Source organism: Acipenser ruthenus, chromosome 10, assembly GCF_902713425.1.
Source record: "Acipenser ruthenus chromosome 10, fAciRut3.2 maternal haplotype, whole genome shotgun sequence".
NCBI lineage: Eukaryota > Metazoa > Chordata > Actinopteri > Acipenseriformes > Acipenseridae > Acipenser > Acipenser ruthenus.
Window position 1 is genome coordinate 32,111,199 of NC_081198.1, and position 26,763 is coordinate 32,137,961.

At 39.2% G+C, this 26,763-nt stretch overlaps 1 protein-coding gene across 2 annotated transcripts in view; it reads right to left on the minus strand.

Annotated features, from left to right (window-relative positions):
* Window positions 1-6,254: 6,254 nt before the first annotated feature.
* Window positions 6,255-26,763, minus strand: part of LOC117404271 (integrin beta-2-like) — a 30,487-nt gene continuing 9,978 nt past the window's right edge. For both annotated transcript variants that reach the window (XM_034007112.3, XM_034007107.3), the window contains 14 exons: window positions 26,412-26,500; window positions 25,542-25,734; window positions 22,134-22,304; window positions 21,311-21,552; window positions 20,549-20,704; window positions 19,410-19,505; window positions 18,538-18,627; window positions 17,778-17,915; window positions 15,636-15,820; window positions 14,585-14,823; window positions 14,232-14,451; window positions 12,944-13,152; window positions 10,449-10,615; window positions 6,255-10,312 (listed from right to left, as the gene is read on the minus strand). In XM_034007112.3, the coding sequence (XP_033863003.3) occupies window positions 10,247-10,312; window positions 10,449-10,615; window positions 12,944-13,152; window positions 14,232-14,451; window positions 14,585-14,823; window positions 15,636-15,820; window positions 17,778-17,915; window positions 18,538-18,627; window positions 19,410-19,505; window positions 20,549-20,704; window positions 21,311-21,552; window positions 22,134-22,304; window positions 25,542-25,734; window positions 26,412-26,500 (2,261 nt within the window). In that variant the 3' untranslated portion in view covers window positions 6,255-10,246. The remainder of the gene's footprint in view (window positions 10,313-10,448; window positions 10,616-12,943; window positions 13,153-14,231; window positions 14,452-14,584; window positions 14,824-15,635; window positions 15,821-17,777; window positions 17,916-18,537; window positions 18,628-19,409; window positions 19,506-20,548; window positions 20,705-21,310; window positions 21,553-22,133; window positions 22,305-25,541; window positions 25,735-26,411; window positions 26,501-26,763) is intronic.

Sequence of the window (26,763 nt, forward strand, 5' to 3'; positions counted from 1 at the left end):
GAATCCCAGCACGTGAATTCATTACGTGAAACCCCGTGTTCACATATTATATTTTAAATGCACGTGCGTGATGTGCAATCCCGTGCCTAAATACAAATATACAATTTAAATACACGTGAAACACAGACCCGTTTATATCCCATGTACCAATGACTATACACCAACATTAACATACGCACGCATACATACATACACAGAACACACAAATGCACACAGGGGCGGGGCACTTTGCCACAGACAGTCAGAATATAGGGGAGTTTTTACAGCCGCTATGTCATGGCAAATTTCACCCCCAATAATAAATATTAACATACATTTTTAATGCACATTAAAAACTATCGCCACTATTGTTGTGTATACATATGGTTTAATTACCATATGTATTGTAATTCACGGGGCGTGAGCTGGGGTGAAGGATAAGACAGAAGAAGCAGCAAAGAGCAGTTAGTAGGACAGAAAGTGGTCACTGACTGAGGGCGACGATGCCGACACATCCCAGGGGCAGAGGACCCAGCAACCGAAACAGGATAGAAAAGATGGTCGCTGACTGAGGGCGACGATGCCGACACATCTCAGGGGCGAAGGACCCAGCAACCGAAGACAGGATAGAAAAAGAGGTCGCTGACTGAGGGCGACAATGCCGACACATCCCAGGGGCAGAGGACCCAGCAACCGAAAACACATATGAGGGTTATGACTCGGAGAGCCGCCCCTCGAGAGGAGATGAGAGAGGTACCCAGCATCTGAGACTTCTGTAAGGGGCGCTCTTAAAACCCCTGATTGGCCGAGCCGTCACGCTGTCTGGGACCTGAAAATAAGGACAAAGCATAGCGGTTAGTATAGGACTTCGCACGAGTGACCACGTCCTGAAAGAGAGGCAGAATAGAACAGAGCCTCGAGTGAGGTAAGATGAGCGCAGGAGCTGTGACAGGACAGAGTTTGGCCGGGGGTCCGCTCTGACTCGCATGGTGAGAACCCCCCTGAAGGTAAGGGAGGCGGATGCCTAGCCCTGAGGTCGGGGAAGTGAGACTCACTTGCCCCCCAAAGGATGGACCCCCGGCACCTCACGAAAACTCCCACACCGTGAGACAAACAAAAGACTGCACATGCCAACGCATAACATAAACAAAAGACCAGAAGGACAAACAGGACAAACAGAGGGAGATTAGTAATTTGTTAGTAGGATGTGACTATGTGTATACCTGCCGCTCAGTGGAGAGGAAAAAACCCCTTGAGTCCGATTAGGGGAAAACCTCTGGTGGCCCCGGCGGACAGGAAGCCCCCACTCCAGGCATACTAGCGATTTTTAAAAGTGGGCAGCAACTATATGAGAGGAGGATGGATGAATGAAAGAATCCACTGCAGAAGAGGGCCATCTACCCACATTCATGGTCTGGCTGTGATTGATGTTGGCCCTCGCAGCAGAGGGGACTGTGCCTACAGAATGACTGGGGGCGGGGGGAGGCCCGCTCTGGAGGCGAGGTAGGTTGGGATCCAGTGACGAGTGATCCTAGGAGTGAGAGAAATCAATGAGGGGGGTAGAGTAGAGGAGGGAGGCTTGCTCTGGAGGGTGGAAAGGTGGGTTGAGAACCAGTGATGAGTGATGATAGGAGCGAGAGGAATCAATGAACTGAGGGTTCTGGGGGGGAGGTAGAGTAGAGGAGGAGGGGGGGTTCTTGCTGGGGAGATACCTTGATGTTGAAAGAAGGGGCAGATAGGGGAATCTGATTGACAGCTGAATTAACAGACCGCGCTGAAATGGATCCGTCTGGAGGTACACAACTGAATGATGGAGTAAATTAGAAGTAGAAGAAACTGTGGATTCTGAGCTCCTAAGGAGACCGAAGAGGGCTCAGATGCAGATGATCTCCATAGGTAGATCCTTGTATGGGGAGAAGTGGCGTTTCCGAAGAGTAGAATGAGCAAACGGAGAATGTTCATTGATGCAGACAGCGGGAAGGTGAGGCAGAAGGGAAGGCTCTTAAGAATCAGCTGTTAGGCAGATGGTCTCCATGAGGAGATCTTCGTAGGGGGACAAGCAAACTTTCCGAAGAGTAGAGATGAGTGAATGGAGAATGTCTGTTGATATGGGCAGGCGGGGAGGTGCAGCAGGGGGGGGGACTTTTGAAGATTCCGCGAAGAGTCAGACGAACTACTGATATGGAGAGAATGGTGGGAAGAGAAAATCCCTAGCGTGGACGATGAAAGCCATGATCTGGTTTGATTGAAGGAATAGGATGAATCCGATTCTGGCACAGAATGTTTAAAACACTGACCAAGCTGTAGAATATGAAGCTTTCGAAGGAGGGAGAGGGCTGCAGATATGAAATGCTGAGCAGATTAAAGGAGGTTACTGAGAGTAGGATTCAGTCAAATAGCAGCTGGTGAAGCTGGGGAGTCTGGGGGGGGGGGGGGGTGCACGCAGCAGACGGGACCAGCTGACGGAACTTAGATACTAAAAGTGGAGGCAGAAGGGGAGCTGGAACTGACAGTTGTGGTAGCAGCTGGAACTGAACGAACGTGTGTAAATCGACTACTGGGGAAGCTCAGCACGCTTTGTGCTCCATTTTCTGGAATGAAGGGCAGAGATGAGATGTTGACTATCCTATGTCAGTTAATACGGGATCGATCTGCGGTCTGCTACTATTATGTCTGCTTGAAATGGAAAAGGTGAACTCACATTCAGAGACTGGGTTTCACAACTCCAGTTATTCTACTAGTAGTGGAACTCCTTAACTCATAAACAAAACAGATTTCCAGTCTCACACCATGTATTAATGCTGTAATATTTGAGAGTATGTGTGGACATATGAATAGATTGTGGAGAAAGTCAAGCACCTCGTATTTTTTGATTAGATGGGGATTAGCATTATCCTTGACTGCGGAATGCTTCCACGATCTGTGTATTGGAGGAAAGCGGAAGCGTTGGAAGATCTGGAGTAGTGCAGGTACAGATTTAGACTGTAAACTAAAGCAACTTTGCATGCTATAATAGTGAGTAGATCTGAAGAGGGAGCAGAGATCTGCTGTAGTGAGGAGCAATTAACAGAAGAGGACGGGATCTGCTGAACAGTGCAGAGATCTGCTGAAGCAGTGATCTGTAATAGCGAACGGTGGACAGCCATTGGTAGAGTGTGGTGGTCTGCTGCAGAGAGCAGAGATCTGCTGAATGTGGTGGATATTGTACTTAGAGTATTAAGGTGATTTAGATGAAGCCAGAGATGGGGCAGAGATGAAGAATGCATAGATCTGAGGCCGCTGTAGAACCTGAGAGGATGAAGGCGGCGTTGCTCTGAGGCTGCTGCAAAACCTATTGACTTGGTCGGGAGCAGTCTATGAGTGTATTGTCTATTGCAGGATAGGAGGGCACTTGACTGAAATGTTGATAGTTGTAGGACATGATTTCCGTATCTGACTAGCAGCTCACGCTGATGAAATGATAACTTTGAAGGCTGAATAAAGTGCCTTGGTGAAATTAGTTGGTTTGGAGGAGCCAGATGAGGAAGCACGAATCTGGGAACAGGAAGAGGTCGTTGGAATGGATGCCTGATGCAGGGAAGCTGAAAGTTAATGTGACTGTAGATTCTGAGCATCTCAGAAAGCTGATAAGTGCATGGCTTCATGACCAGGTCCTCAAAGGGGCAGGTAGAGTTGAAATTGAAGAATGTCAGTTTATATAGGTAGACAAAAAGGTCGAGGCAGGAGGGGAACTCCCGAGAATCCATCAGAGTGAGAATAAGCTCTTCAGAAAGCACCTGTAGCTCCTCTGTTTTCCCCCTGGGACATACATCGCCCTTCCTTAAATGCGCTTTACTTGCTCTTATCTGCCCCGTATTTTACTGCATTTAATCCTGTACTTCAGAGTACTATAATCTGTCAAGTGTTTAATGTATTTGATTATGACTAAGTCACCCTGGATAAGTGCGTCTGCCAAGAAACAAACAATAGCAAACCGGCTTAAAAAAAAACAGAACTTGTGGTATTATACTGCCATCCAGAGGTTACGATTGGAATTAACCATTGACTTGAGTTAAGTAGGGTAGAATATATGACGTTATTACGATTAAGAAACCTTGTCTATGTAGAACAACGTTTGCTTATTGCTTAGATTTAAATAATAAATGTTCTAGACATGTTAGGACAATTAGTCATCTATATAAATAAGTTAACGCAGTACTTAGATGTCATGATTCCGCGCGTTGAATTCGTCTCCACCAGTTGTGAAAGCGCAGCAACAGGAAGCCAGAAGACTGCAGTACTGAGGCACAGAGCACGCAGAGCCTGGTGAAGCTGCCTGGTCACCATGGCAACAAACCACTCCCCGCAGCCAGTCAATGAGGGCGTTGCCGTGGTAACCATGGTCTGTAAGGCGCCGGTGGAAAAGTTGCAGTGCAGCACTATCGTTGGAGCATGTTGTGCCCAGTCAAACCACGAGCCGCCACTGGTTGAAATGGGCAGGATACGTCTTTTAAAAAGTTGAACGTAGCTGATGGAGGTCCAGGGCAGGATCTTCTGATGGAACGGTAATTGTGCTGGCTCTGTGGGAGCGGGGGGGAGGGGCGTCTGATTGCGGGCGAGGAGTAAAGAGAGATTCCGCAAACAAAGCTTCGTGGTGGATTCAATAGAGCTAAAGTAAGGCAATCACTGACAACCGGAATGTCGACGTCTTGTAGAAGGAGCTTATAAGTTTAGCAGAGGACCAGTCTTTCTGATAAAGTTGCAGACAGGTTGAGTAATGAAGCTGCACTTTGAACGGCGCTGTTGCTGAGGTAGAGACTGGATGGAACAGGAAAGACAAACGTTGGAGCTCTTGAAGCCGAAAAGAGAAGCCGACTGAAAAGAAGGATCTCCTGAGCAGGTAGGAAAATTATTGATAATATCTTGGCAGCGCTGTGCAGAGAAATGACCTGCAGTGAGCAAGGCAACGAAGTTTAGATATTTAGCGGTGGAGCACGAAACGACGGCGTCTGAGCGTTTGCTACAAAAACGAAACACTAGACAGAAAAGGTGCAGGTGATCAGGGTTTAAATAGAAAATAGATGCTAATTAACAGGAGATTAGAAAATTAGAAGATTAGAGTCCCCCAGCTCCACGCCCCCTGAACCACGCAGCTAACATTTAAACCATATTTTATGTATTTTTGTATTTACTGTAAAGGTTATGCATTTAATCACACGCAGGTCAATGTAGTGTAAAGCATCCACAGATGATAAATAACAAAAGCAATACAAGTATAAACATTACGATTAAATTTAAATAAAAAAATGCAAAAATATGTTTTTATTTTTACTGTGTTGACTCTATCGCAAAACTGAATTGCACATAACTTATTAGTGGAGGGCGAAATTTGGCATGACATCGGCATATTTACTTGGATTTTCAAGTTTGGGGTGAAGGATCCTCAGAGTCAAGGCCTCTACACACTGGACGTGATGCGATTTGTCCTTTGATAAAATGGTACTTTCGCTGCGCCACTACCTTTCACACCAGTAGCGACAGGCGCGGGCGTGCGCGACATACAGCTAATAAAAATGTTAAATACTTAATACCTCTCCAGAATATTGATTTCAGTAAAGGTGTTAAGCGCCCTGTAACATAATGTAGTGGCGTACCACCCGCAACGAACATGGACTGTGTTATGGATTGGGGAAGGGGTTGGAAATTTGTTGCTGTACTCATAATGTGCCTATGTTGTGTGAATGAGTTTGAGCCTGTTCGACGGCTCCTTGCTTGTCAGTTCTGTGTGTGTGTGTGTGTGTGTGTGTGTGTGTGTGTGTGTGTGTGTATGTGAGCAGCGTCCATAAAAGGGAAGATAGTGGAAATCCTTTAAGTAACTAATGTATGTCAATGAACATATTAAAGGAAGGTTGGTGTTTCTTATGCGTTTCACTTAAACCGGGACATTAGGGCATCCAGGCTTGATAATTCCTGCAACCTGGACACAGATGCCAACAGGAGGCAACCCTAGTTCCACTACCAGCAGCTCTCCGATGCTTTTCTCGACTGTGCTCTGCAACATACACACGGACACACAACTGTCCATGCGACACTTGCATGCACTCAAGTGTTTGTTGTGAGTCCACGAGAAACGCACCGAATTTGATGCCTCTGCATCATCCTCAATAATATGTAAATGAGCATGCATTATACTCTGCTAATTTGTAAATAAAACACAAGCATACAAGTTTGTTAACAATTCTCTTTTTTTTTATTGTACTACTTGCATTTAGGTATAATGTTAGATTACAGATAAAAGCATTTAAAAATATATTGTTTAATAGTAAGTCATATGTATTGCAATACAAACATCTACAATATTATTTTACAAAACAGCATGTATTTTTATATCATCCAATGTTTTCAAGTGCAAATTGATTTATATATATTTTAAAAAATCTTGATTTTTTTAAATATAATCGCTGACAACATTAGTAAATGCGATGCTTTAATCCAAGCATACCGAATAGACGAAATATATTAGTATATTAGTATTACTATGTTTTTGCATATCGTTTGCTTTAAAAAAAAAAAAAAAGTATTGTAATTTTGTTATGTCAGAAACATGCAGTTTGCGTTACAAGGCCCGTTATATGAATAAACAAACACAGAGAAGGATTACTCAACCGTGGCATCTTTAAAAAAATAAAAAATAAATAAAAAATACTTAAGGCATAAAAATGTGACCTTTATTGGAAATCACTTAAATTGTTTGCATTACTAACACAGCGGAAGCAGAACAACCCATTTATTAATAAAACAACATATTTTATTGCAAAATAAAGAGCTAAATGTGAATATTAATATAATAAAGTAGGGGTGCACAATTGCACGGGATGCAGTTTCTCATAGGTATAGCTGTTGAAGCCGACACCCTGGGATCCTTCAAGAAGCTGCTTGATGAGATTCTGGGATCAATAAGCTACTAACAACCAAACGAGCAAGATGGGCCGAATGGCCTCCTCTCATTTGTAAACTTTCTTATGTTCTTATGCAAAAGTGAATCCCCTGTACATCACATAACGTGTGCATGCGTGGTGAAGCCAACAGCGCTGAAAGGATGCGCAGCACACAGGAATACCACCTAGAAAGTGTCGTAAGGGCATCAGCCATCAGGTGATTCTTAATGGTTAGGTTTAGGGTTAGGTATTGGGTTTGAGGTTAGGTTTAGGGCAGGGGTTGCTTTAGGGTTGGGTTATGGACAGGGTGGCTTGATTTCAGCAGTGCTGCCAAGCTCTAGAAGTGAAAGGTGGGAGTAAATGGCAAATGCTCTAGAATCATCTGATACCCTCAGGACTCTTTCTAGGGGACATAAGAACCAAACAAGCAAGAGGAGGCCATTCAGCCCATCTTGCTTGTTTGGTTGTTAGTAGCTTATTGATCCCAGAATCTCATCAAGCAGCTTCTTGAAGGATCCCAGGGTGTCAGCTTTGCAGCGTCGATATTCCTTTATGCTGCGAAGGGATGCATTATCATGGGATGCAGTTTCTCATACTACGCCTGTCCAACGAGCCAAACCCGCAATGCGTCCTGGGTAATTTAAGACTGCCCGAGAAGGAAACAATGGTTGACGTTAGAAAAGAAAGATGTGTGTGCAGTTTACCACAGCTGAAAAATGATGTCTTTTGAGGAGTGCAATGTTGAAAAATGAACACTGTTAGTGACATTTTCTAACAAGTGCGCAAACAATACAAACACCAAGCATGGGGGAGAATTACTGAGAACGTAAATAACGTTAATCGACAGAGCAAGTGGTCTATAAAAGACGTGCAGAAACGGTAGAAAAATATGGTGCAAGATGCTAAAAAAGAAATCTTTTTTAAGAGCAACATTTCAAAAACTGATGTTCCTCCAACCAAATTGCAAAGACCAACTGAACTTGGGGTACAAATTTTCGGAGACGAATCCCCATTTCAGTGACTCCCGGTAGGCGAGTCAACAGATTCAGTTTCAGAACTTGTTGCCCCCGAAACAAACAGTGTTACTTACTGAAATTCTTTCAGATGTATCAGTAGATTGAGTTAGGCAGGCAGATGTAAAAGGTAGAATGTTTTAAATCAATATATTTGTGACCGCTGTTATTTTTATTTACAAACTGTTATCTGTTACTGTGTAGAATATTGGATGCTAATTGTAATTTGTTCTGCATTTGCCTTTGCTGTCATGTATTAACTGATAATAATAATAATAATAATAATAATAATAATAATAATAATAATAATAACTATGCAAGTGTAATAAGAACATAGAGGCAATAGGGTCTAAACCACTTTTATGCAGCCGGTCCCTGATCTGATTTCACAGTAGTAGTTTTGGTGGTCGAGTGGATAAAGGAAAGGGCTTGATACCAGGGGTTCATGGTTCAAATCCCGGTTTAGCCACAAACTCACTGTGTGTGACCCTGAGCAAATCACTTAACCTCCTTGTGCTCTGTCCTTTGGATGAGATGTAAAACCAAGGTCCTATTGTAAGTGACTCTGCAGCAGCCGTTGTTGATGCATAGTTCACCCCGAAGTCTCTGTAAGTCGCTTTGGATAAAAGCATCTGCTAAAGGACTAATTAATAATAATAATAAAGGTTGGTATTTCATTAACTAGATGAAGGTTCACTTGAAACTAATTTGCATATACTGTATAAAAAGCATGAATATATACATTAAATATGCTGCATGTGCCCAATAACATTACCATTTATTCACAAACAAGTTATGAGAATCTTGGCATGTATTTAGAAAAGCATGTAAATGTTTGCCAGTAATCATATTAAGCAATATATGCATAATATATTGTCAGAGTTCTTTGTGTGTCAATTTTAAGTACTTTTGGGTTTTTGAGTAATTAGATTACTCTTGTCAAACAAAACTCAGAAAGTGTATATAAAGATCATGTGTTCTGGTATATATATATGGGGGGTCTGTGATATAACATGTTTACAAGTTGACACTGGTACTGCAACTAGTAATAAACTTGTTTTGAATTATAGTTAACAAGGCTATTTGCTCTGTCTCAGATAATGAGGATGTCATTGGAACAGGTAGTAACAGACATCTGCAAAAAATGATACTAAATATTAACATTTAGGTAACAGGGTCTTTCTAGTTTTTCAGTAGCCAAGTTTTACTTTATAATGTATGAGTGATGGATTTTTGAGGTTATGTATGAATACAACAGTTTAAGATTAGTCATTCGTTTTTCCAAATGTAAAAAGTCTAAGTTAAACTGAATATTTAACAATATTCAATAACGTTAAAAAAAAAATGTAAAAAAAACGATCAGTAATGTTAAACGCAATTTTGGAGTAACTGTCAGCTTGACCTGTAGGGGGTATGCATGTTGTGGTAAGTAAATCAATTTATTATTATATTATTATTATGATGATGATGATGTATAGGCAGGGATTTCCGCATTGTGTATTTCACAGATAGTGAAGGTTAAGTGGTATAGTATTAACAAGATGCAATCCGTGATGCTGCAGCTGTCACTGAATAAAAAAAATATGGTTTCATAAACGTGTGTCTAGTTTATACAGACTACTTTCCAAAGTACCATTATCTGTTTGGAATAAATATTTTAGTAACACCCCTGTAGTATGTTAAACCTGCCTTAGTCTTAATGCGAATGTTGTGTTTTTTTTTTTCTTCTCCTGACACTACCACGGTGTAATTACCCCTCGCATGCACAAGCTTTTACTGAACAGCAATGATATTCAAATAATCACGTCGCGGGGAGAGGAATAGAGCGAAAATGTATTTGGGCGGTACAATCATCGATATTTATTCGAACGATTCGATTTTGTGTGGTCAATTAATCGGTTGCTATTTGGAGGCTTAACTGACAGCCCTGTTCTGTACCTGTGTAGGAAGCTGTAAATATGAAGTCTTGAAATGTATACTGTGTCCTCCAGGGTAGTGATGCAGACTTTCTGTTCCTCCTTGGTATGTTCACATTTATTAACATGGGCATCCTCAGTGAAAATCAACAATACATTAAGGTCCATTGTATTTGGAGCATTTATCCTGTTATTGTTTGCATCATTTATTCTCCCTTACAGTGATTACAGATTCTCGGTTTAGTAGCAAAACTGGTTCAGAAGCATCTTTTTAAAGACCATTTAATGCACAGGCAAGGCTTACAATTCCTTCAAAAGCTATTAGCATCAGCGGGGTACCTATTTAATAGCACTTATGTTAACCAAACAGAAAAGGGGAACATAGTTACAGTTGTTACTGTCTGTCATACATCATTTAGCTTTAGTCTCCAGAGAAGTTGGGGTTCATGGTAGTAGTAGTGGCCTCCTTAAAAAGCGGATTATCAGCCTGTTAAGAGAGGAAAAGAAATTAGAGAGAATATTAAATTCAATCTCCTTATATACTAGGTAAAGTTTAAGAACACTAGAGGTCGGTATTGATACTTAAATAAATACTGTCTTCTGATTTTTGAAAAGCGACTTACTTTATTCCACTTTGCATTTGCCTTGTCCTTTTCAAATTTGCGATACTCCTGACGGTCATGCAGGAAGGCGATGATTTTCCAGATTAGCAGGAGGAGCAAGCCAATGAGAGCTACACCTGCGACTGTACCTGTCACAATGGCAGCGATGTTGGGGGGCTCAGGGCATTCTAAAACACAAGTGGTGCATTCGTAAATACGGCTGTGCATCGGCAGTGTCTTCATGACATGGTATGTGTCACAATACAGTTATTAAGTGTGAAACATACAAATTACACAATTATTGTTCCATTTGAAAGTGCAAGTGTTTGTAAAAAAAGATTGACAGCCTGCTTTGCTTTTATTTTCTGATTAATGTTTAAAATGATTTAAAACAAAATTACTGTACAAATACTGTAAATAATAATAATAATAATAATAATAATAATAATAATAATACATAAATACATTTAAAAATTTGTTTTTGGAAACAAATGTTTTATAAAACAGTACTTTTTTTTCAGTTTTGTGAAAAATTCTGAAGCTGACAGGCTTAAAGAAAGTGAGTTCTCTAAATGGAGATTCATTTTAAACGAAACACTTTAGGTGAATGCTGCCCTCTCTAGCTCTTGCATGTGACACACGCTTGTTTTTAAATGTGCTGTTGTTTTACATGCTAGTATAATTCAGGAAATCCCATAGCTGTTTCAGTAACATAAGGACTGCTAAGAAATGTGTACCTTGGCTCTAAAGTATGAATGAATTAGTTTTCCATGATACTGTAGGGACGAAAATGAAATTCACTAAGGGCTGGTAATGTTTTTTTAGCACTCACAGATGCTTAAGATAGTTTTGAACGATTTCATGCTTCCAGTGTAGGCTATACATTGCAAGCAGCAGGTTGAATTTTGCCATGTTGCTTTCTATCATTAAATTAATTGTGATGATCAACAACATAACCCTCCTCCGCTTAACACTTCAATTCACTTGACAAAAACATCCTTTACACACACTGATTGAAGTTGAGGCAAGGCTGCTAGAGTACATACTAATACATTTTATTCCGAGATTTTTTATGTAGACACTAAAACTAAATCTATGCATAAACATCACTGTTTTGAGACCACCATGATGATGTTGTTTTTGCATGCAGTCTCACATTTAACCTTAACAATATATATATATATATATATATATATATATATATATATATATATACACACAGTGTCTATAGTAAGTATTCACCCCCCTTGGACGTTTTCACTGTTTGTTGTGTTACAACCTGAAATCTTGATGCATTTAAATGGGATTTTTTTCCTTTGGTATACACAACCTACTCAACACTTTGAAGAGGTAAGAGAATTTTTATTGTGAAACAACAGTTACTGAAAAATAAAAAAACTGAAATGTTTTTTCACCCCCCCCTCCATTTTTTCACACATTGAAAGTTTTGAGTAGGTTGTGTAAATCAAAGGGAAAAAAATTCCATTTAAATGCATCAAGATTTCAGGTTGTATCACAACAAACTGTGAAAACGTCCAAGGGGGGTGAATACTTACTATAGGCACTGTATAAATAAATATATTGCAGTGTACCAATACAGGGGTCACTGTGTCGATATTCCTATTGTCAGCACACCACTGTTAGTAAATAGTGCAATTATTTATTTATTTTTTTAAACTTTCCTTCCACTTTACTATTGTTCTACTGCCAATTCTTATTAAGACAAATTTCAAGAGTCTAGAATAAATATTGTATCAGGAGTCTATGCAAAATACTGTATATTAATATTAAAGCATCCACAGAACTGATACTCGCCTGTACATTGGACATACAACACATACATTGTAGCGGATTGTAATTAAATGGCAAGAACACAGCTTAGATCAAAACTATAGCATGCATGTGATTGGATTATAAATAGCTTCTACTGGAAATGAATACCAGCAATAGTTTCACTATGACATTATTGTTCAGATATTTGATAGATCTCTCTTTGTATTGGTTCTGCACAATTCAGATGTACCTGTGCTGGCCCTCTGGGCACAAAGTGAATAAACTAAATCTAGTACTATGTCTAGTGTTAATTTACTGCATACTGACAAACATTGTACTTGGCAGGAAAATGTTAACAAAGGAAAAGTATTAAGAGATAATGCATATCCTCTTTGTTTTTTAATTTGCCCTCTGGGTGTGATCTTTGGTAATTCTTGTTTTCTAGCATCACAATGCAATAACTTCACTGAGGCAGGGCAATACATGTTCTTTGGGAAATGTCATAACATAATGGATTATGTTTCAGTTTGTATTTAATTTTTTGGGTCCAGATTCCTTCTGTTTCGCTTTTTTAGAAGCTCAGCCCTGCCCCACCCCCTCAACACACAGACATGGTTGGTCATTGTTGTTGATCAAGAGTTATATATTTCATAGTTGCACAATATACAAGTTCAACAGCAGAGACACTGAAAAAAGAATGCGCTTTTTGAAGTGCTGTTAGTGACACCAAAATAGTCACCCACCTCGTTCGTTGCTTATAATAGCTTTATACTGATTCTCTCCATCCAATTCCTCCATTATGAAGATCATCCAGCAGTTCTCAGAGTCCTTTTCTTTACAGACCTTTCTATTCACCACTTTGTCCACATTTGTATGTGTGATATGTGAGCATGCTTTTGAGCAATTTTTACTGTATGGGCCCCTTTGAAATCCCAGACACTCAATACATGCCCTAAAATAGAAAAAAAATAAAATAAATTGGGTAAAAAGAACAGATATCCCACCCGTCGTTCTACTTTGGCAATAAAAGCATAACATATTAGGCAACTACTGCGGTATATCTCACTGATTATAAAGCATCTCTTCAACCATTTCAAAGGCTAATTTACTGTACTTTTAATATTTTCATCTCAAAAGTTAAGTCCAGAATAAACAAACTTGTGGAATGGAGAAAAAAGACAATAGTACATCAAAACACAGAGTACAGGTAAAAAAAAAAAAAGATTTTAAACATGTAAAAAGGAATACAGGCAGGTATTCAACAGTTGAAGAACAGTAACAGAAGAAGAACCTAAGTAGATAAAGCAATACAAATTGTATGGAATGACAGGTTTTCAAATAACCTGGACTGAATGCTGTATACTGAAAAGTGCAGATGAGCCAATCAAAACACAGAATTTGCTGGCCACTATGAATGTTTCTGATTAAAGTTTATATGAACCAGCAGACTCAGTGACTTTTAGACAGACAGTGTTATTCATACCCCCGATATCATACAGCAATAAGAGATCAGCTCTGTTACACAACGGTCCCATAAATGTAGGTTTCAATTCTCAAATGGCTGACATAGAACGAGAACAGGAGACAAGATGTCATCTGTTACAACACCAAATGAAAGACCTTTGTGTTGTAATAGACACATTGCAGTCAGTGACCAGACAGTGTGGGGAAGTAATTATAAAGAACTGAATGCTTTAAGTGCATCACAGAAACCAGGACAAGAGAAATTAAGAGGAGGCAGACAGGACAGAGTGCAGGAAACACATGTTTAAACAGAGAGCGATGAGGGTATGGACTGGGTACCTAGCCATGTTACTGACACTGAGTCATCGGGATCCTTCAGGACCCAAGCTAGACCAAGTTTTGAGATTAACCAGCTACTAGGAACCAGGTTGATGGACCAGATGGCCTCCTCTGGTTTTGTACATTTTCTTATGTTCTTATATAATTTATTTCCTAAGGTTGGTTTACCCAGATATAACAGGAATGCCATTACTTCCTGTACAATAAACTGTGTAAGGATCAGCTTACGCATATTTTGGACAAGGTGACGGGCAGGCTGGGCACTCTCCACAGAAAGGCGGCTGATAGCCAGGCTTGCACTTGCACACGTTGCACTCACAGTGGCCCCTCCCGCTGCACACAGTGCGATTGGCGTTTTTACAGACCTCATCTGACTTCAAGCACTGGCATGCACTGCCCTGGTAGTTTTCCTCACATAAACACTTCCCACAGTCACATTTCCCATGTCCTGAAATAACAAATTATTCAATTCAGTGCTTAATCCAAATCAATACAACTGGCAACGAATCCTCCTTATTCACTGTTCACTGTAACCCAGCGTGTATGGGGGTTGAGTTGCTGAATCTGAAAATCTGCCTCACCTCCACAGAGCTTGCCGTTGTTCAGTTCACAGTTCATGTTGTCACATTCACAGAATGTCCCATAAATCTGTTTTCCAGGGGTTTCGCTGGCGTGACACTGGCAGACACCGCACACACAGTCTCCAAGGTTTGAACAGATGCTGGTGCCATTGTCTCTTCTGCAGCCCTGGTTCAGTTCCTTTTCGGTCTTATCCCCGACACGACACTCACAGTTCTGCCCAACGTGACCCGAGTCACAGCTGTTAGAAAAAAGAACAAGCTGGTCAGGCTAGTCTGATATGGGCCTTTTTACAGTAAAAACAAATCATGCTTCCTGAAAATATTCCTTATTCTACCACCTCAGCCACTGACTCATTGTGTGACCCTGAGCAAGTCACTTAACCTCCTTGTGCTCCGTCTTTCGGGTGAGACGTAATTGTAAGTGACTCTGCAGCTGATGCATAGTTCACAAACCCTAGTCTCTGTAAGTTGCCTTGGATAAAGGTGTCTGCTAAATAAACAAATAATAATAATAATTCTGCTGTTTTATAAGTTATATATGAAGTTTCAATCTAGTTAGTCTTTTTCAATAGTTGGGTGCTTTTTATTGAACAGGCTACAGCTAAGCATGAGACAACTGACAAACTTCCTGTTGACGGGAGCATGAAGCAGCCAATTAAACTACATAGCTAACAAAATAATTCCATTAAATCTTATGGCTAATTAACATAAATCATTATTTTAAGCAAACATAAGTTTCACTTCCATCAAACATTGATTTTTGTAGGGTACAGATCTATTTAAATGATGATAAATATGCTTAAGTAGGCTTCTATTTTCTACTATCAATGAAAATAAACACCAGGTCTATAGAAATTAGTGTTGCCTCACTGAACTACGTACAGACTGTGCAGAGAAGTGATAATTCAGGAGACTAATCACAAAAATTAACATTCATTTATATAAATGAAAAATATATACTATATAAGAAAATTAATTTGCACCCCAAAGCCATTAATGTTCTTTGTTTTCAGTTTCTCTGAATTTACAACTGGTAATTTTTGTAGATTACCTGCAGATTCCACACTCAATATGTCCCTTGCTGGTGCAGTCAGCAGCATCTCTCTGGTCATCACATTCACACTGGCAAGGTGTTGTGATTTTCACAGTCAGCTTCTCTGTGAACCCCAGGGGTCTGATTTCAAAGGACTGAGGCTTCATGCACCTTTCTGCAGTTACAGTTACATCAAAAGAAATCTAAAAGTTCCAAAAGAGAATGTCAGATCTCACCAATGGTATACTTTCTAGACACATCTAATTATTACTGTATATCTAAAACAAGGGTTTCAGTAAAACCCTTTTTTTTTTTGCTTAACAGTACAATATGGGAGAAAATCTGTCCTGGGAGCTGTCCGGCAGAAAGGTTCAAAATACAGGAGACTCCCGGTGAATACGGGAGAGTTGACAGGTCTGCCTTAGTCATACTTATATTCATAAATGAAACAACATAAATAGCATAATGAAGAATATCCCATTTAAGCAGAAATCCCGATTAGGCGGGCGCCGACTGTAATGTAAAAACACCAGCTTAATAAACTGTAAAAATACACAAAAACTGTAAGGCTCTACAATGTTCTATCCCTTGTTGTATATTTTGCCACCATCAAGGAATAACTAGTGCACAGAGTAAGAGCAAGATTTCGTTTTAATGTTGGAGAGAATTACAATTTTGTTTTTAAAACAATGCTAGTATTTAAAATATCTTGCTCGCAAAAATTTCATGTTTTACAGTATGTGTCTTGCTTACAACTTCCTCGGTGGCAGGACTTGATCCTTAACCATTCATTTCTTGTTTGTGCCGAGCGCCAAGAAAAAATGTCAACTTGTCTTTTTGCTTTTCAAGATCAAATATTTGCTTTCTTTTAAGCCATAGAAGACAGTATTTCTGGTTTAGCCAAAGTGAGTTTACAGAAGGTTTGGAAGAGGTTTGGTGTGTATTTTGGATCAGAGGCTTTTGGAAGGTTGTTAAAGTATTGTTATTATTCTGCCTCTCAGGACTGTTGACAAAAGTTTGAAAATAGTTTGAACATGGTTTCCTTGCTTACAGCTAAGAGGACCTGATTCAATAACTGGGAGAGATTTAAATAACCCAAACTTTCACATTTCTAATTCGATTTTATGAACACCCCATGGTCCCAATTAGGACTATTTTAGATAACTCTGGGTTTACTTATCTCTTGGTATACACAATATGGATTGTGCAATTCTGACAGAGACAGAATGATTCTTGGTGATAAATCTCTCTCCGACCTGTGAGGGCACTGTATTATTATTATTATTATTATTATTTATTTCTTAGCAGACGCCCTTATCCAGGGCGACTTACAATCGCAAGCAAATACAAATACATTCAAGTGTTACAATATAAGTCATACAATAAGAACAAGAAATACAATAATTCTCAAGTGTGACAAACCACAATTCAATAATACAGCAGATAATAGTGAAAGTTACATCAGGATATGATTAAGTAGTGATAGTTACATCAGGATATGATTAAGTACAAAATACTACAGATTAAACACTTGGGAGATTACAATATTCTGAGGTACAGGATTAAATGCAGTAAAATAGGGGGCAGATAAGAGCAAAATAAAGCATATTTAAATGAAGGGTGATAGTGTCCCAGGATACAACAGAGGAGTTCTACAGGTGCTGTTTGAAGAGGTGAGTCTTAAGGAGGCGCCGGAATGTGGTCAGGGACTGGGCAGTCCTGACATCTGTAGGAAGGTCGTATAAAAGGAACAGAGTGCCCGGGACTGGATGGCCAGACAATTTATTCCCAGGGTTAGAAGGAAGTCGGTCATCTAGAAAGGGGGCGGAGCTACGATACACTAAATCATCGACCCGCAAGGGAAATGACGTGGCAGCTGTGGATTGGAGGAGCAGTTGCACTAGTTAACCAAGGGGTCACGATTGACGGTTCATAAGGGGGCGTAGCGAAGTGATCTGTTCCTTTGTTATGGTTAAACCGGAAGGAAAGACGTGTGTTATTATCATGAGTGTTTTGTTTGTTTTGTCGTTATTAAATATACTGTTGGTTGTTATTTAGATGGCTAACACGTTCCGTAGCTGTTATGATTATATGTTGTTCAGCTCACTGACTTTTGGAAATAAAATGTGCTTGCGTGTCCCAGGCTTAATGCCAGTTTACCTCATTGTTGATTTTCACATTGCTGCATGATCCCCTGGGTTCATTCTTCCTTGTCCCATCAGCACAGTTTGATTTATACAAGATGGAGACCCCTTCTGGGAGACGATTGTGTTCAATAATCACCGTCGAGGACAGGTTCTGGGTTAGAAAGTGCAATAAATTATTTCACTACAAAGTGTACTGTACTGAATAATAACAGTGAACATAACTGCAACTGAAAAAAATGAAAGTACAAGTTACAGAACCTGCACAAGCTGACTGGCTCTGTCACAGTCTTCATTAATACTTCTGTTTGTATAATGAAAAGTAGCTATTTTTCCAATACATAATTAAATATTTGCAGTCCCAAACTAAAGCTGTGTAGGGCAGTAGGGTAAGCAGAAGCACTCGCAACATTTTCTGAACCTATTCAATTTACAAGTCACATCTGCATTTATTTTTTTATTCGTTTCACTGATTTCACTGACACATAACTCGGATACATTATTCCCCAAGACGACACATAGTGCATCAGTAGATTTTGACAGTTCACAAACACGATTAATAAAAATGTATATATGTTCAATAAGGCCTTTGCGACTTATTCTTACTTCTGGGATCTTTTTCTATGCAATATTACATATAATAGCCTTGATTACATTTGCAAATGATAGAATGTTAAAATACTTGTCTGAATTCTGAACATGAAAATTCCATGTTTGTCCCAGCACTTTATACTGTAATTACAAACTATAAGAAGACAATCATATAAAGGACTTACACTATAGGCATCCTTGATGAGAGTCACTACGTTACTGGAGTCTGTTGAGAGCTCACCTACAGCAGACTTGGGTATCATGTCACTCAGTTCCTGTGAGCATAAAGATGTGCATTACTCCGTTTATAAATTGTCATGTTGCATTTCATGTGGCTTTTTTGATTTTACAGAAGATGGAGACCAAACTCTTTAGTTAGCTCTGTGTCAAATATAATTATGGGTATCATAGCAGGAAAACTGCACGATTCACAGCAGCTATATGGCAAAGCTACCTCAACAAGGCACATTTTCAGAGAACAATGATATGATTTTATCTGTAGAAAACAAGCAAAAACAACTCAAACACAGTGCTCTAAATAAATTAGTTAGAAGGCAGGCAGTATCAGTGCACAGTAGCGCTCTTCTGTGGCTACTGTGATCCTGTGATCCTCACCAGTATGTGACACCTAATCACTCAATGCAGATTTCACAGTTTTTTTGTAACAGTGAAATATACAATTTGACTTCTAATGAAAGGTTCTGTACTACTGTACAAACATCAGATTTTCATCACTAGTTATCTTAATGGATTTTTCCTCAACATTTTTTAAGGAGTTATTTCTGAAAAAAAAAGACGTCCTCAGATTACTTTGTAAAACAAAATCGTATGCAACAGATTTTAAACTCACTTAAGTGCTTTTTTAATTGTCTAAAACGTATTTTAAAATGGGTTACATAAGATTTGTGTTTAATTTTTAAACGTTTGATTTATTGGGCAATGTGCCAAAAAAATATTTCATTTATTTTTGTTAGGAGGGAAAAATTGTTAAAAAGGTAGCAGGTTTGCACTTTTTAAAAAATGCCTCTACAGTACTTTGTTCAGTTTTAAATATTACCTTGTAAACAGATTGCATGTTCGTGGTAACGGCAAAGATTGGCTGGATGTTGTTTTCATCCAGCTTCTGTGCCAACTGACCCACAGATGGATAATCCTGTGCAAAAAAAAGAAAGGAAATGAAATGTGCTGGTTCATCATATCCCCTAAAATGCCTGCTTCATTCATAATATGGATAATCCAAGCAAGTAATTTTTTCAAACATTAATTAAAAAAAATTTAAATAAAATGGGACCGGAAATAAACGTTGGCCATATTTACTTTGGGTGTGAAAGGGAGACAGCAGAGCTGCTCTCTGGCTAATTTGAGTCTGCTGCAGGCGCTCTCTGTTGGAGCCAAGTCGGAAAACAGCGTGAGAATGCAAAGAGTTGTTAAATTGAATAATTATTTAGGTATAAGGGGGATCCTTCGGTAAGGGGAATTTGTTCATTTACCAGGTCGAGTCACTGGAGAAAAGCTGAGTGGCTTTTTTATCTTTAGTCCTTGACGGTGTTTAGTGGTCAGGATTAGTAGGCTGTGTACAGTTGATCAAAGGTTTATCTGCATTACTAAGAATAGGAGGTGCAATACAGATGTATCAGGTTGAGAAGTTGGAGAAGACAACCAAATGGCACGCCACTGAAATGGTAAGTAAACACAGACACTTGTGCTGGCATTTCAAAAAACCCTCTGTCCCTAACTTCTTTGTAAGGATCTGACCCCTTTTACATTAGGTAATTGTCTTTTATATTAGAATTTTCAAAGATCAGGACAACTTTTATCCAAAATATTAGGTTGGATTTCAAAATCTGGTTGGATGTTTTCTGGATAAGAGTGGTCTACTCTAAACCCAATGAAACACCACTTTGATCTGTAACCTACATGTCCTGTGTAGAGTATTTGTCATATATTTTACTTGAATCTTTTATAGTGGTTGCATTCAGATCTCCAAATTGTATTAATTCTGTAGTTTCTGCAGTGAAAGCTTTGTACAATATCTTTTTTACTTCCCTCTCTGCTTCTTAGGGATGCTTCAAGTGCAGGTTTCACTTCTCAATACCATCAGATGACAAGACTTTCACATGAAAGCGTATACAATGGTAAACTCTGCGTGGCTGGTATTTCTACAAGCCATATCAAGTGCTCATTTGGTATACACACCAATTCATTGCTTTTGGTGTACCGATTTCCCTCCAAGTGGCACTTGCCATCATTGGGAGTCAGAATAGAACCAAGTTTGCCATCTCCTGCAAAATGAAACCCGTCATCAGATGTGTAGACCAGCAGACGAGTGTTGTTGCCCCAGCCAATCTTGTTCTGTGGAAGACATCAAGGAAATGATTTTAATATTCTTAATATATTCAGACAATTGTTGTATTTCGTATTTTTCTTGTGTAAATAAAAATGCACGAAATTAACTTATTGATTAGTCTTGTAAGACAGCAGTAAGTGGGCCTGCCAGGTTGGATGATGGGACCCATCAAAACAATAGCAAAATGCAATAACAAAGAGAAAAAGCTAAATGAAATCATGATAGAGCAGGTAAAAAGGTAAATCACAAACATGCAAGGTAAAGCATTGTAAAAAACAAACAAAGTAAAGCAAGTAAAATAAATGCAAGGGAAAGCATAGTAAACTACAAAATATTTATGCAGACTTGTGGGTATGAATTTCAATCATAAAATCTGTACTAAAGATTACAAAAGTTTCAATATCTTTAGCAGTGTCTTTGAAGAGGAATACATTGATAAAAAAGCATAAAGGCAACTCCAGAGTGTGTGATTAAAATGAATGAGAACGGTTTTAGGGCTGTGATTATCATATGTTAATCAGAGCCTCTTAATGCTTAATTAAGACATGATTATGAGCATGACTTGACATTACATCACAGAAGGATTTATAGTAACAACCCCCATCTTGTACCCCACAGACTGCAGCCTGCATCATGGCATCCAGGCCTCCCTCAGGTGAGTCCAGGTTTCCTGAGATGAACTGAGCCGAGACCTCCTGCTGAAATCTGGACCCGTCATCCGTCAGGCTCAGTACATGCTGGTAACCAAACGCTGCCTGGCAATACTGTTCAGCATCTGGACACGGCTTCTTTAGCTTGTCTGGATGGGTGTTTGTGTACGGCAAAACCGTTTTGTCCACGAAAGAGCCAAACCCTGGGAACGAGGAAGTTAATGCGTTAGGCTTGGGTGTGTCGGGAGGTATATTGTGGAGGGGACTCACATAGCAGATATATCTACTGTAAAGAAAATATCATACAAGGTTACCTTTGTCGCACATTTCTGGTGAACAGCCTCACCTTTTATACAGAGAGTTGTCAATTGAGGATTGACTATTGCCTTCCCTTAGCTTTCACTGCAGAAACCACTTTGGATAGCTGATTGAATAGCCTTGTAGGGTATTAACCCTGTAATCAGTACCACAAAATAAAACATGATATTTACACATATATGGACCTGTATTGGCACATATGTGTAAATATCATTTTTTTATATTTGTCATATGCTGGTGAGGATCAGGCTTAGACTGGGGGACACATGAAACAACAAACAACAGTCCTTTATAAATCAATGGTCTGTTAGGTTTTTGTTCCTGTGGCAAAATTAGTATGTGGCAGATGAGCATTTACATGGATACATTTCAATAATAACAATATGCTGATGATGATGTTATAAATGGAAATAGTTGTTAATGTTTTGTAAAGCTTAAGTTGATACTGCTTAAGGGATTAATTTACCTATTCGTGCATAAGGGGTGATCTGTTTAAGAGCCTTTAGTATATCTGTCCCCAGGTCTTTCACTTTTTTCAGATCATCGTTCATGGAGTAGGAGAGGTCCATCAGGTAGTAGAGGTCCACTGGGTATCCGTCAGCACGCTTGAACCTCACAGGGAAAGTCGTGGGCTTGCCTGAAATGATGACAAAGTTTTCTATTGTTTTTTTTTTACATTGGTATGTACAGAACCATTAAAAAGTATTCATTATTCAAACACCACTAGAGATAAAATAGATTCATATAAGTATAATAATGTTAATATATTTACCCAGAAGTTTTTTCTTGAAAATATGTTTGCTAAAAGTTTATCTTTCTATTGCTGGCTATTAATAGAGCTATAAACATGCCATCATTTTCGGGGTATAACATGCAATCATTTACATATTTGAGGATGATGAGATGGGATGTGTGGAATGCACTGAAGCGTGTTGTTAATGATTTTGTTCTTCAAATTTGTTTTTGCAGCTCACACAGGAGTGCTAGCGTTTGGCGTACACACACATCACACTAGAGTCCTGTGCGGGTCCAATTTTTACGACCCACTTCCGACCCGGGCACGCTACTACAGGACCTGACCCGAACCTGCAACCCGCTGCAGCACCGTCTTCATACCTGAGACCCGATTCGACCTGCTTTAATAAGATCTGTGACCCGACCCAAACCCGCAAGTGTTTGTCCTTCACCTACTGCCTGCGACAACTGACTCTCTCACGCTCTCACATTCACACACTTGTCTCTACCATTCACCACAGATTGAGTTTATACAATAGGCTATACAGCGTGGTAGCTTTCTCTAGTGGTCTGCATATATTTTAACATTGTAACATTAACTATCTCTACTTACTTTACTATAAAATACCTGTCTATTCCTTTCGTGCCACCAGTCAAAACGGAGCTACACCTGTGCTTTCGCAGAGATGTACCAGTTTTGTGACTGTCGTTCACATAAACTTAATGACACGTTTTACAAGCAACGAGTCCAGTCACGTTCATTATTTTCATTCGCTATGATTCCAAAAGAATTCCACAATTCTGATTTACCTTTTGAACTATTATCCATTACATGATATAAACCCTGCACAATCTTTTGTTTCATCTTGTTCACAAACATTTTTAATATCACCAAACAGACGTGATAAAAGGATCTTGACACGTATCAAACAAGCGAGAACACTGTTTAGTCAGCTGACTCCTCCCTAATCGCCTCTCCTGCTTTAGACAGTGCAGGAAATAACGGTACATTTACCTTCTAATACGTTATTTGGGAAAGGGTTACAGATGAGTACGCTGAAAGGACAGAAAACATTTTTGGTGATTCAAATTCAGACCTGAAAATTACATTTTTTTGACCCGCACCTAAACCGCGAACTGCGAAAAAGTTCACATTCCGACCCAAACCCAACCCGCTTTTGCGGGTCACCCAATGCAGACCCAATGCAGGACTCTATCACGCACACAGCTCTAACCTGGATTTATTTTACAGATTGGAGAAAATATCTTCTTTGTGATAACCTAAATTAAACAACTGTATAGAAAGTGTATTTAGTTTGTCGTGTTAAATGTATGTGTAAAAAGCATGTTGTCATTTAAAAAAAGTATATTACACTAGTCCCTTACTAATACAGACACCGTTATGCTGTACATTGGGATATGCCGGACACAATGTATGTCCCCCAATAATATCCAGTTAAGTGTGACGCTCTGTCACTGTGAATTGAATGCTCCAAAGAGGCACTCTGGAAAAAGAAGTGGCTGTTATACTGAAACCAGAGTGTGGTGATAAAAGTTATGATAAATTAATTATAGCATAAATCCTTAAGCTATCTCGAGACAAGTGAACATGTATTTGGATACTATCTCAAGACACAAGCCCCCAATTATGTATAAACAATACCTTACTATAATTATCTAGGGTTTTACCACTATACCTTCTATACCATCAAAACTACATTCACAAAACTACATGCACCCAGCTACCTCCAGACCCTCATCTCTCCCTACACCCCCACTCGACCTGTCTGCTCCTCCTGCACTAGAAGACTGGCTCTACCTCCTCTATGCTCCCCTGCCTCCAGAACCAGCTCCTTCTCCACCCTCGCCCCCGCAGTGGTGGAATGACCGTCCTACGGATGTCAGGACTGCCCAGTCCCTGACCACCGTCCGGCGCCTCCTCAAGACTCACCTCTTCAGATAGCACCTGTAGAACTCCTCTTTTCCCTCTGGACACTTATCACTCTTCCTTAAATGCACTTTACTTGCTCTTATCTGCCCCCTATTTTACTGCATTTAATCCTGTACTTTAGAGTACTGTAATCTGTCAAGTGTTATTTAATCTGTAGTGTTTTGTATTTAATTATATCCTGATGTAACTATCATTGACACTGCTCCATTATTGAATCTTATTTTGTCATACTTGTACTTGCTACAACCAAAGTGATTGTATTTCTCTTGCTCTTAATTGTATTATTACTTTTACTGTGATTCTTGAAATGTATTTTTGTTTACGACTGTAAATCGCCCTGGATAAGGGCGTCTGCTAAGAAATAATAATAATAATAATAATAATAATAATAACATATGAATATATATTTTACAGTAATCATCAAATTCTGGTTATGGAAATTATTGATACGGCATATGATTTAAGGTTTAGACAATATTCAATTCTGATTCAATTCAATGTTATCATTATATCAGTGCAGTTCAACAGTCAAAATCAAAACAAATAAATGTTGTCGACAGTAATACTTTTATTTCAGAGTTACAGAAATAAAACTTGTTAATTCTGTAGGGTGATACAAAACTTTTGTCCATAGTTGTACAGAGTTTAAACTAACTGCGATCGATCGGTTGGAAAGTGCGAGAAGCTTTCAGAAATACTGATGGATCCCAATTCCAGTGGTTCAAAAACGCAAGATGCGTACTACAATACCAACAGAAAACAAACATATCAGGCAGGCTAGGTGTTTCACTTGCAGCCACGCCTACACTGTACACTTTTCTATGTACATTTAGAAATTATTTATTTATGTAAAGTGTGTGCAGTATATGTAAGGAACTGTAATATCATTATATGTCAATGCGGCACTATGATCTATATAAGGCATCACTTGTATTTTTTAGAACCAATCGACGGCAATCAAAGAGAGTTTTGTTTCAGCTTCTCTGTTTCTACTTTCTACTATGGTGACTCCACCCATCAGTTTGGTAATGAAGCTGTATAAGGTAAAGTCGACTTATTTTGTTTAGGTTTGATGCAGTATTTTGAATACAGCAGTGTTTTGGTTCTGCAGCTCTTGTGATTTGGTACAATATGCCAAAAAGTATACTTTCCTTTTTTAAATTGATTAGTGGAAAAATGATGACATACCTGGCCTAAGCTCCAGATTTATTTGCTGCGGTGCTAACTGAATTGGTTGATTGCCGCTTCTAAGGGGGATATCCACAGTTGGAGTAAAAATACTGGAAGGATTGATAATGTTGGTCTCTGTGCATCCTCTTTTTTCCAGTTCTTCCTTGGTGTCACAGCGAGCTGAATCTTGCTCCCCTTTGTTTGTAAAATTCTGTTCAGGAGAAAACAAGCACATACATGTTTACTGAATCTCTCCATTCCAAGTGGCCCAAAGGGTGTGTATTTACATTTATACCCAGGGCTGCCAGAACACTAATATTTGGTGGCACCTGTCCTCCAAAAAATGGTGAGGTTCCTGCCTTCAGTTTGTAGCACCCCTTACAAAAAAAGTTCTGCAGTAAGTTACCTACAACATTGCAGTTTCATGAAACTATAATTTAATTAATACATTATTATTATTATTATTATTATTATTATTATTATTATTATTATTATTAATATTATTATTATGAATACCATAACATACTTTAAGAAAATCACATTAAAATAGGAGCTCACTAACTTTATTTTTCTCTTTGTCCTGATATACTTGCTTTATTATGATGTTCTATTAAATGTATCTTCTCTTTTTTCTCTATATCTCCTGAAACATGCGCCTGTTTTGTTTTTCTCTGCCTTTACTACCTGTCAATCCCACCTGTCCATTGATTGAAATCAGGTGAAGACAGACAAGTTTCGGACTGTTGAAAGACACCTTTGATATTCAGGGCCAATGAGCCATATTGTGGAGCTCAGTGAGCCATATATGATACAAGAGCCACGTGTTGAACACTCCTGCTTTAAATAGTGGCCTTGCCTTTACACAGGTCATAAGTCAATTGTCCTTACCTTTTGTTTACACCAGGCACAGAATGCACCAGAGGTGATGCAGTCTTTACAGGTGTTCACATTGATTTTGGTGCACTCCTGGGAAAGAACTGAAAGCAGAAACACAATGGAAAGACAAGGGGTACATAGAGCTAGAATGAAACACAAAGATCACACTTTCTTTTTAGTTTATCATGATTGTAGACTATTGGGCGGGGAATCGCAGTTCTCTTATTATCGTTCTTGTTGCCACTGTGTATCCTTTGAATTGGATCTTATCTATGTATGTACTGTAACACATGGAGCTCTTACCAACTTGCACAGTCTTGTACAATTCAGGCTGACCAAGGTTTTTAGATTTTAAAATCCATTT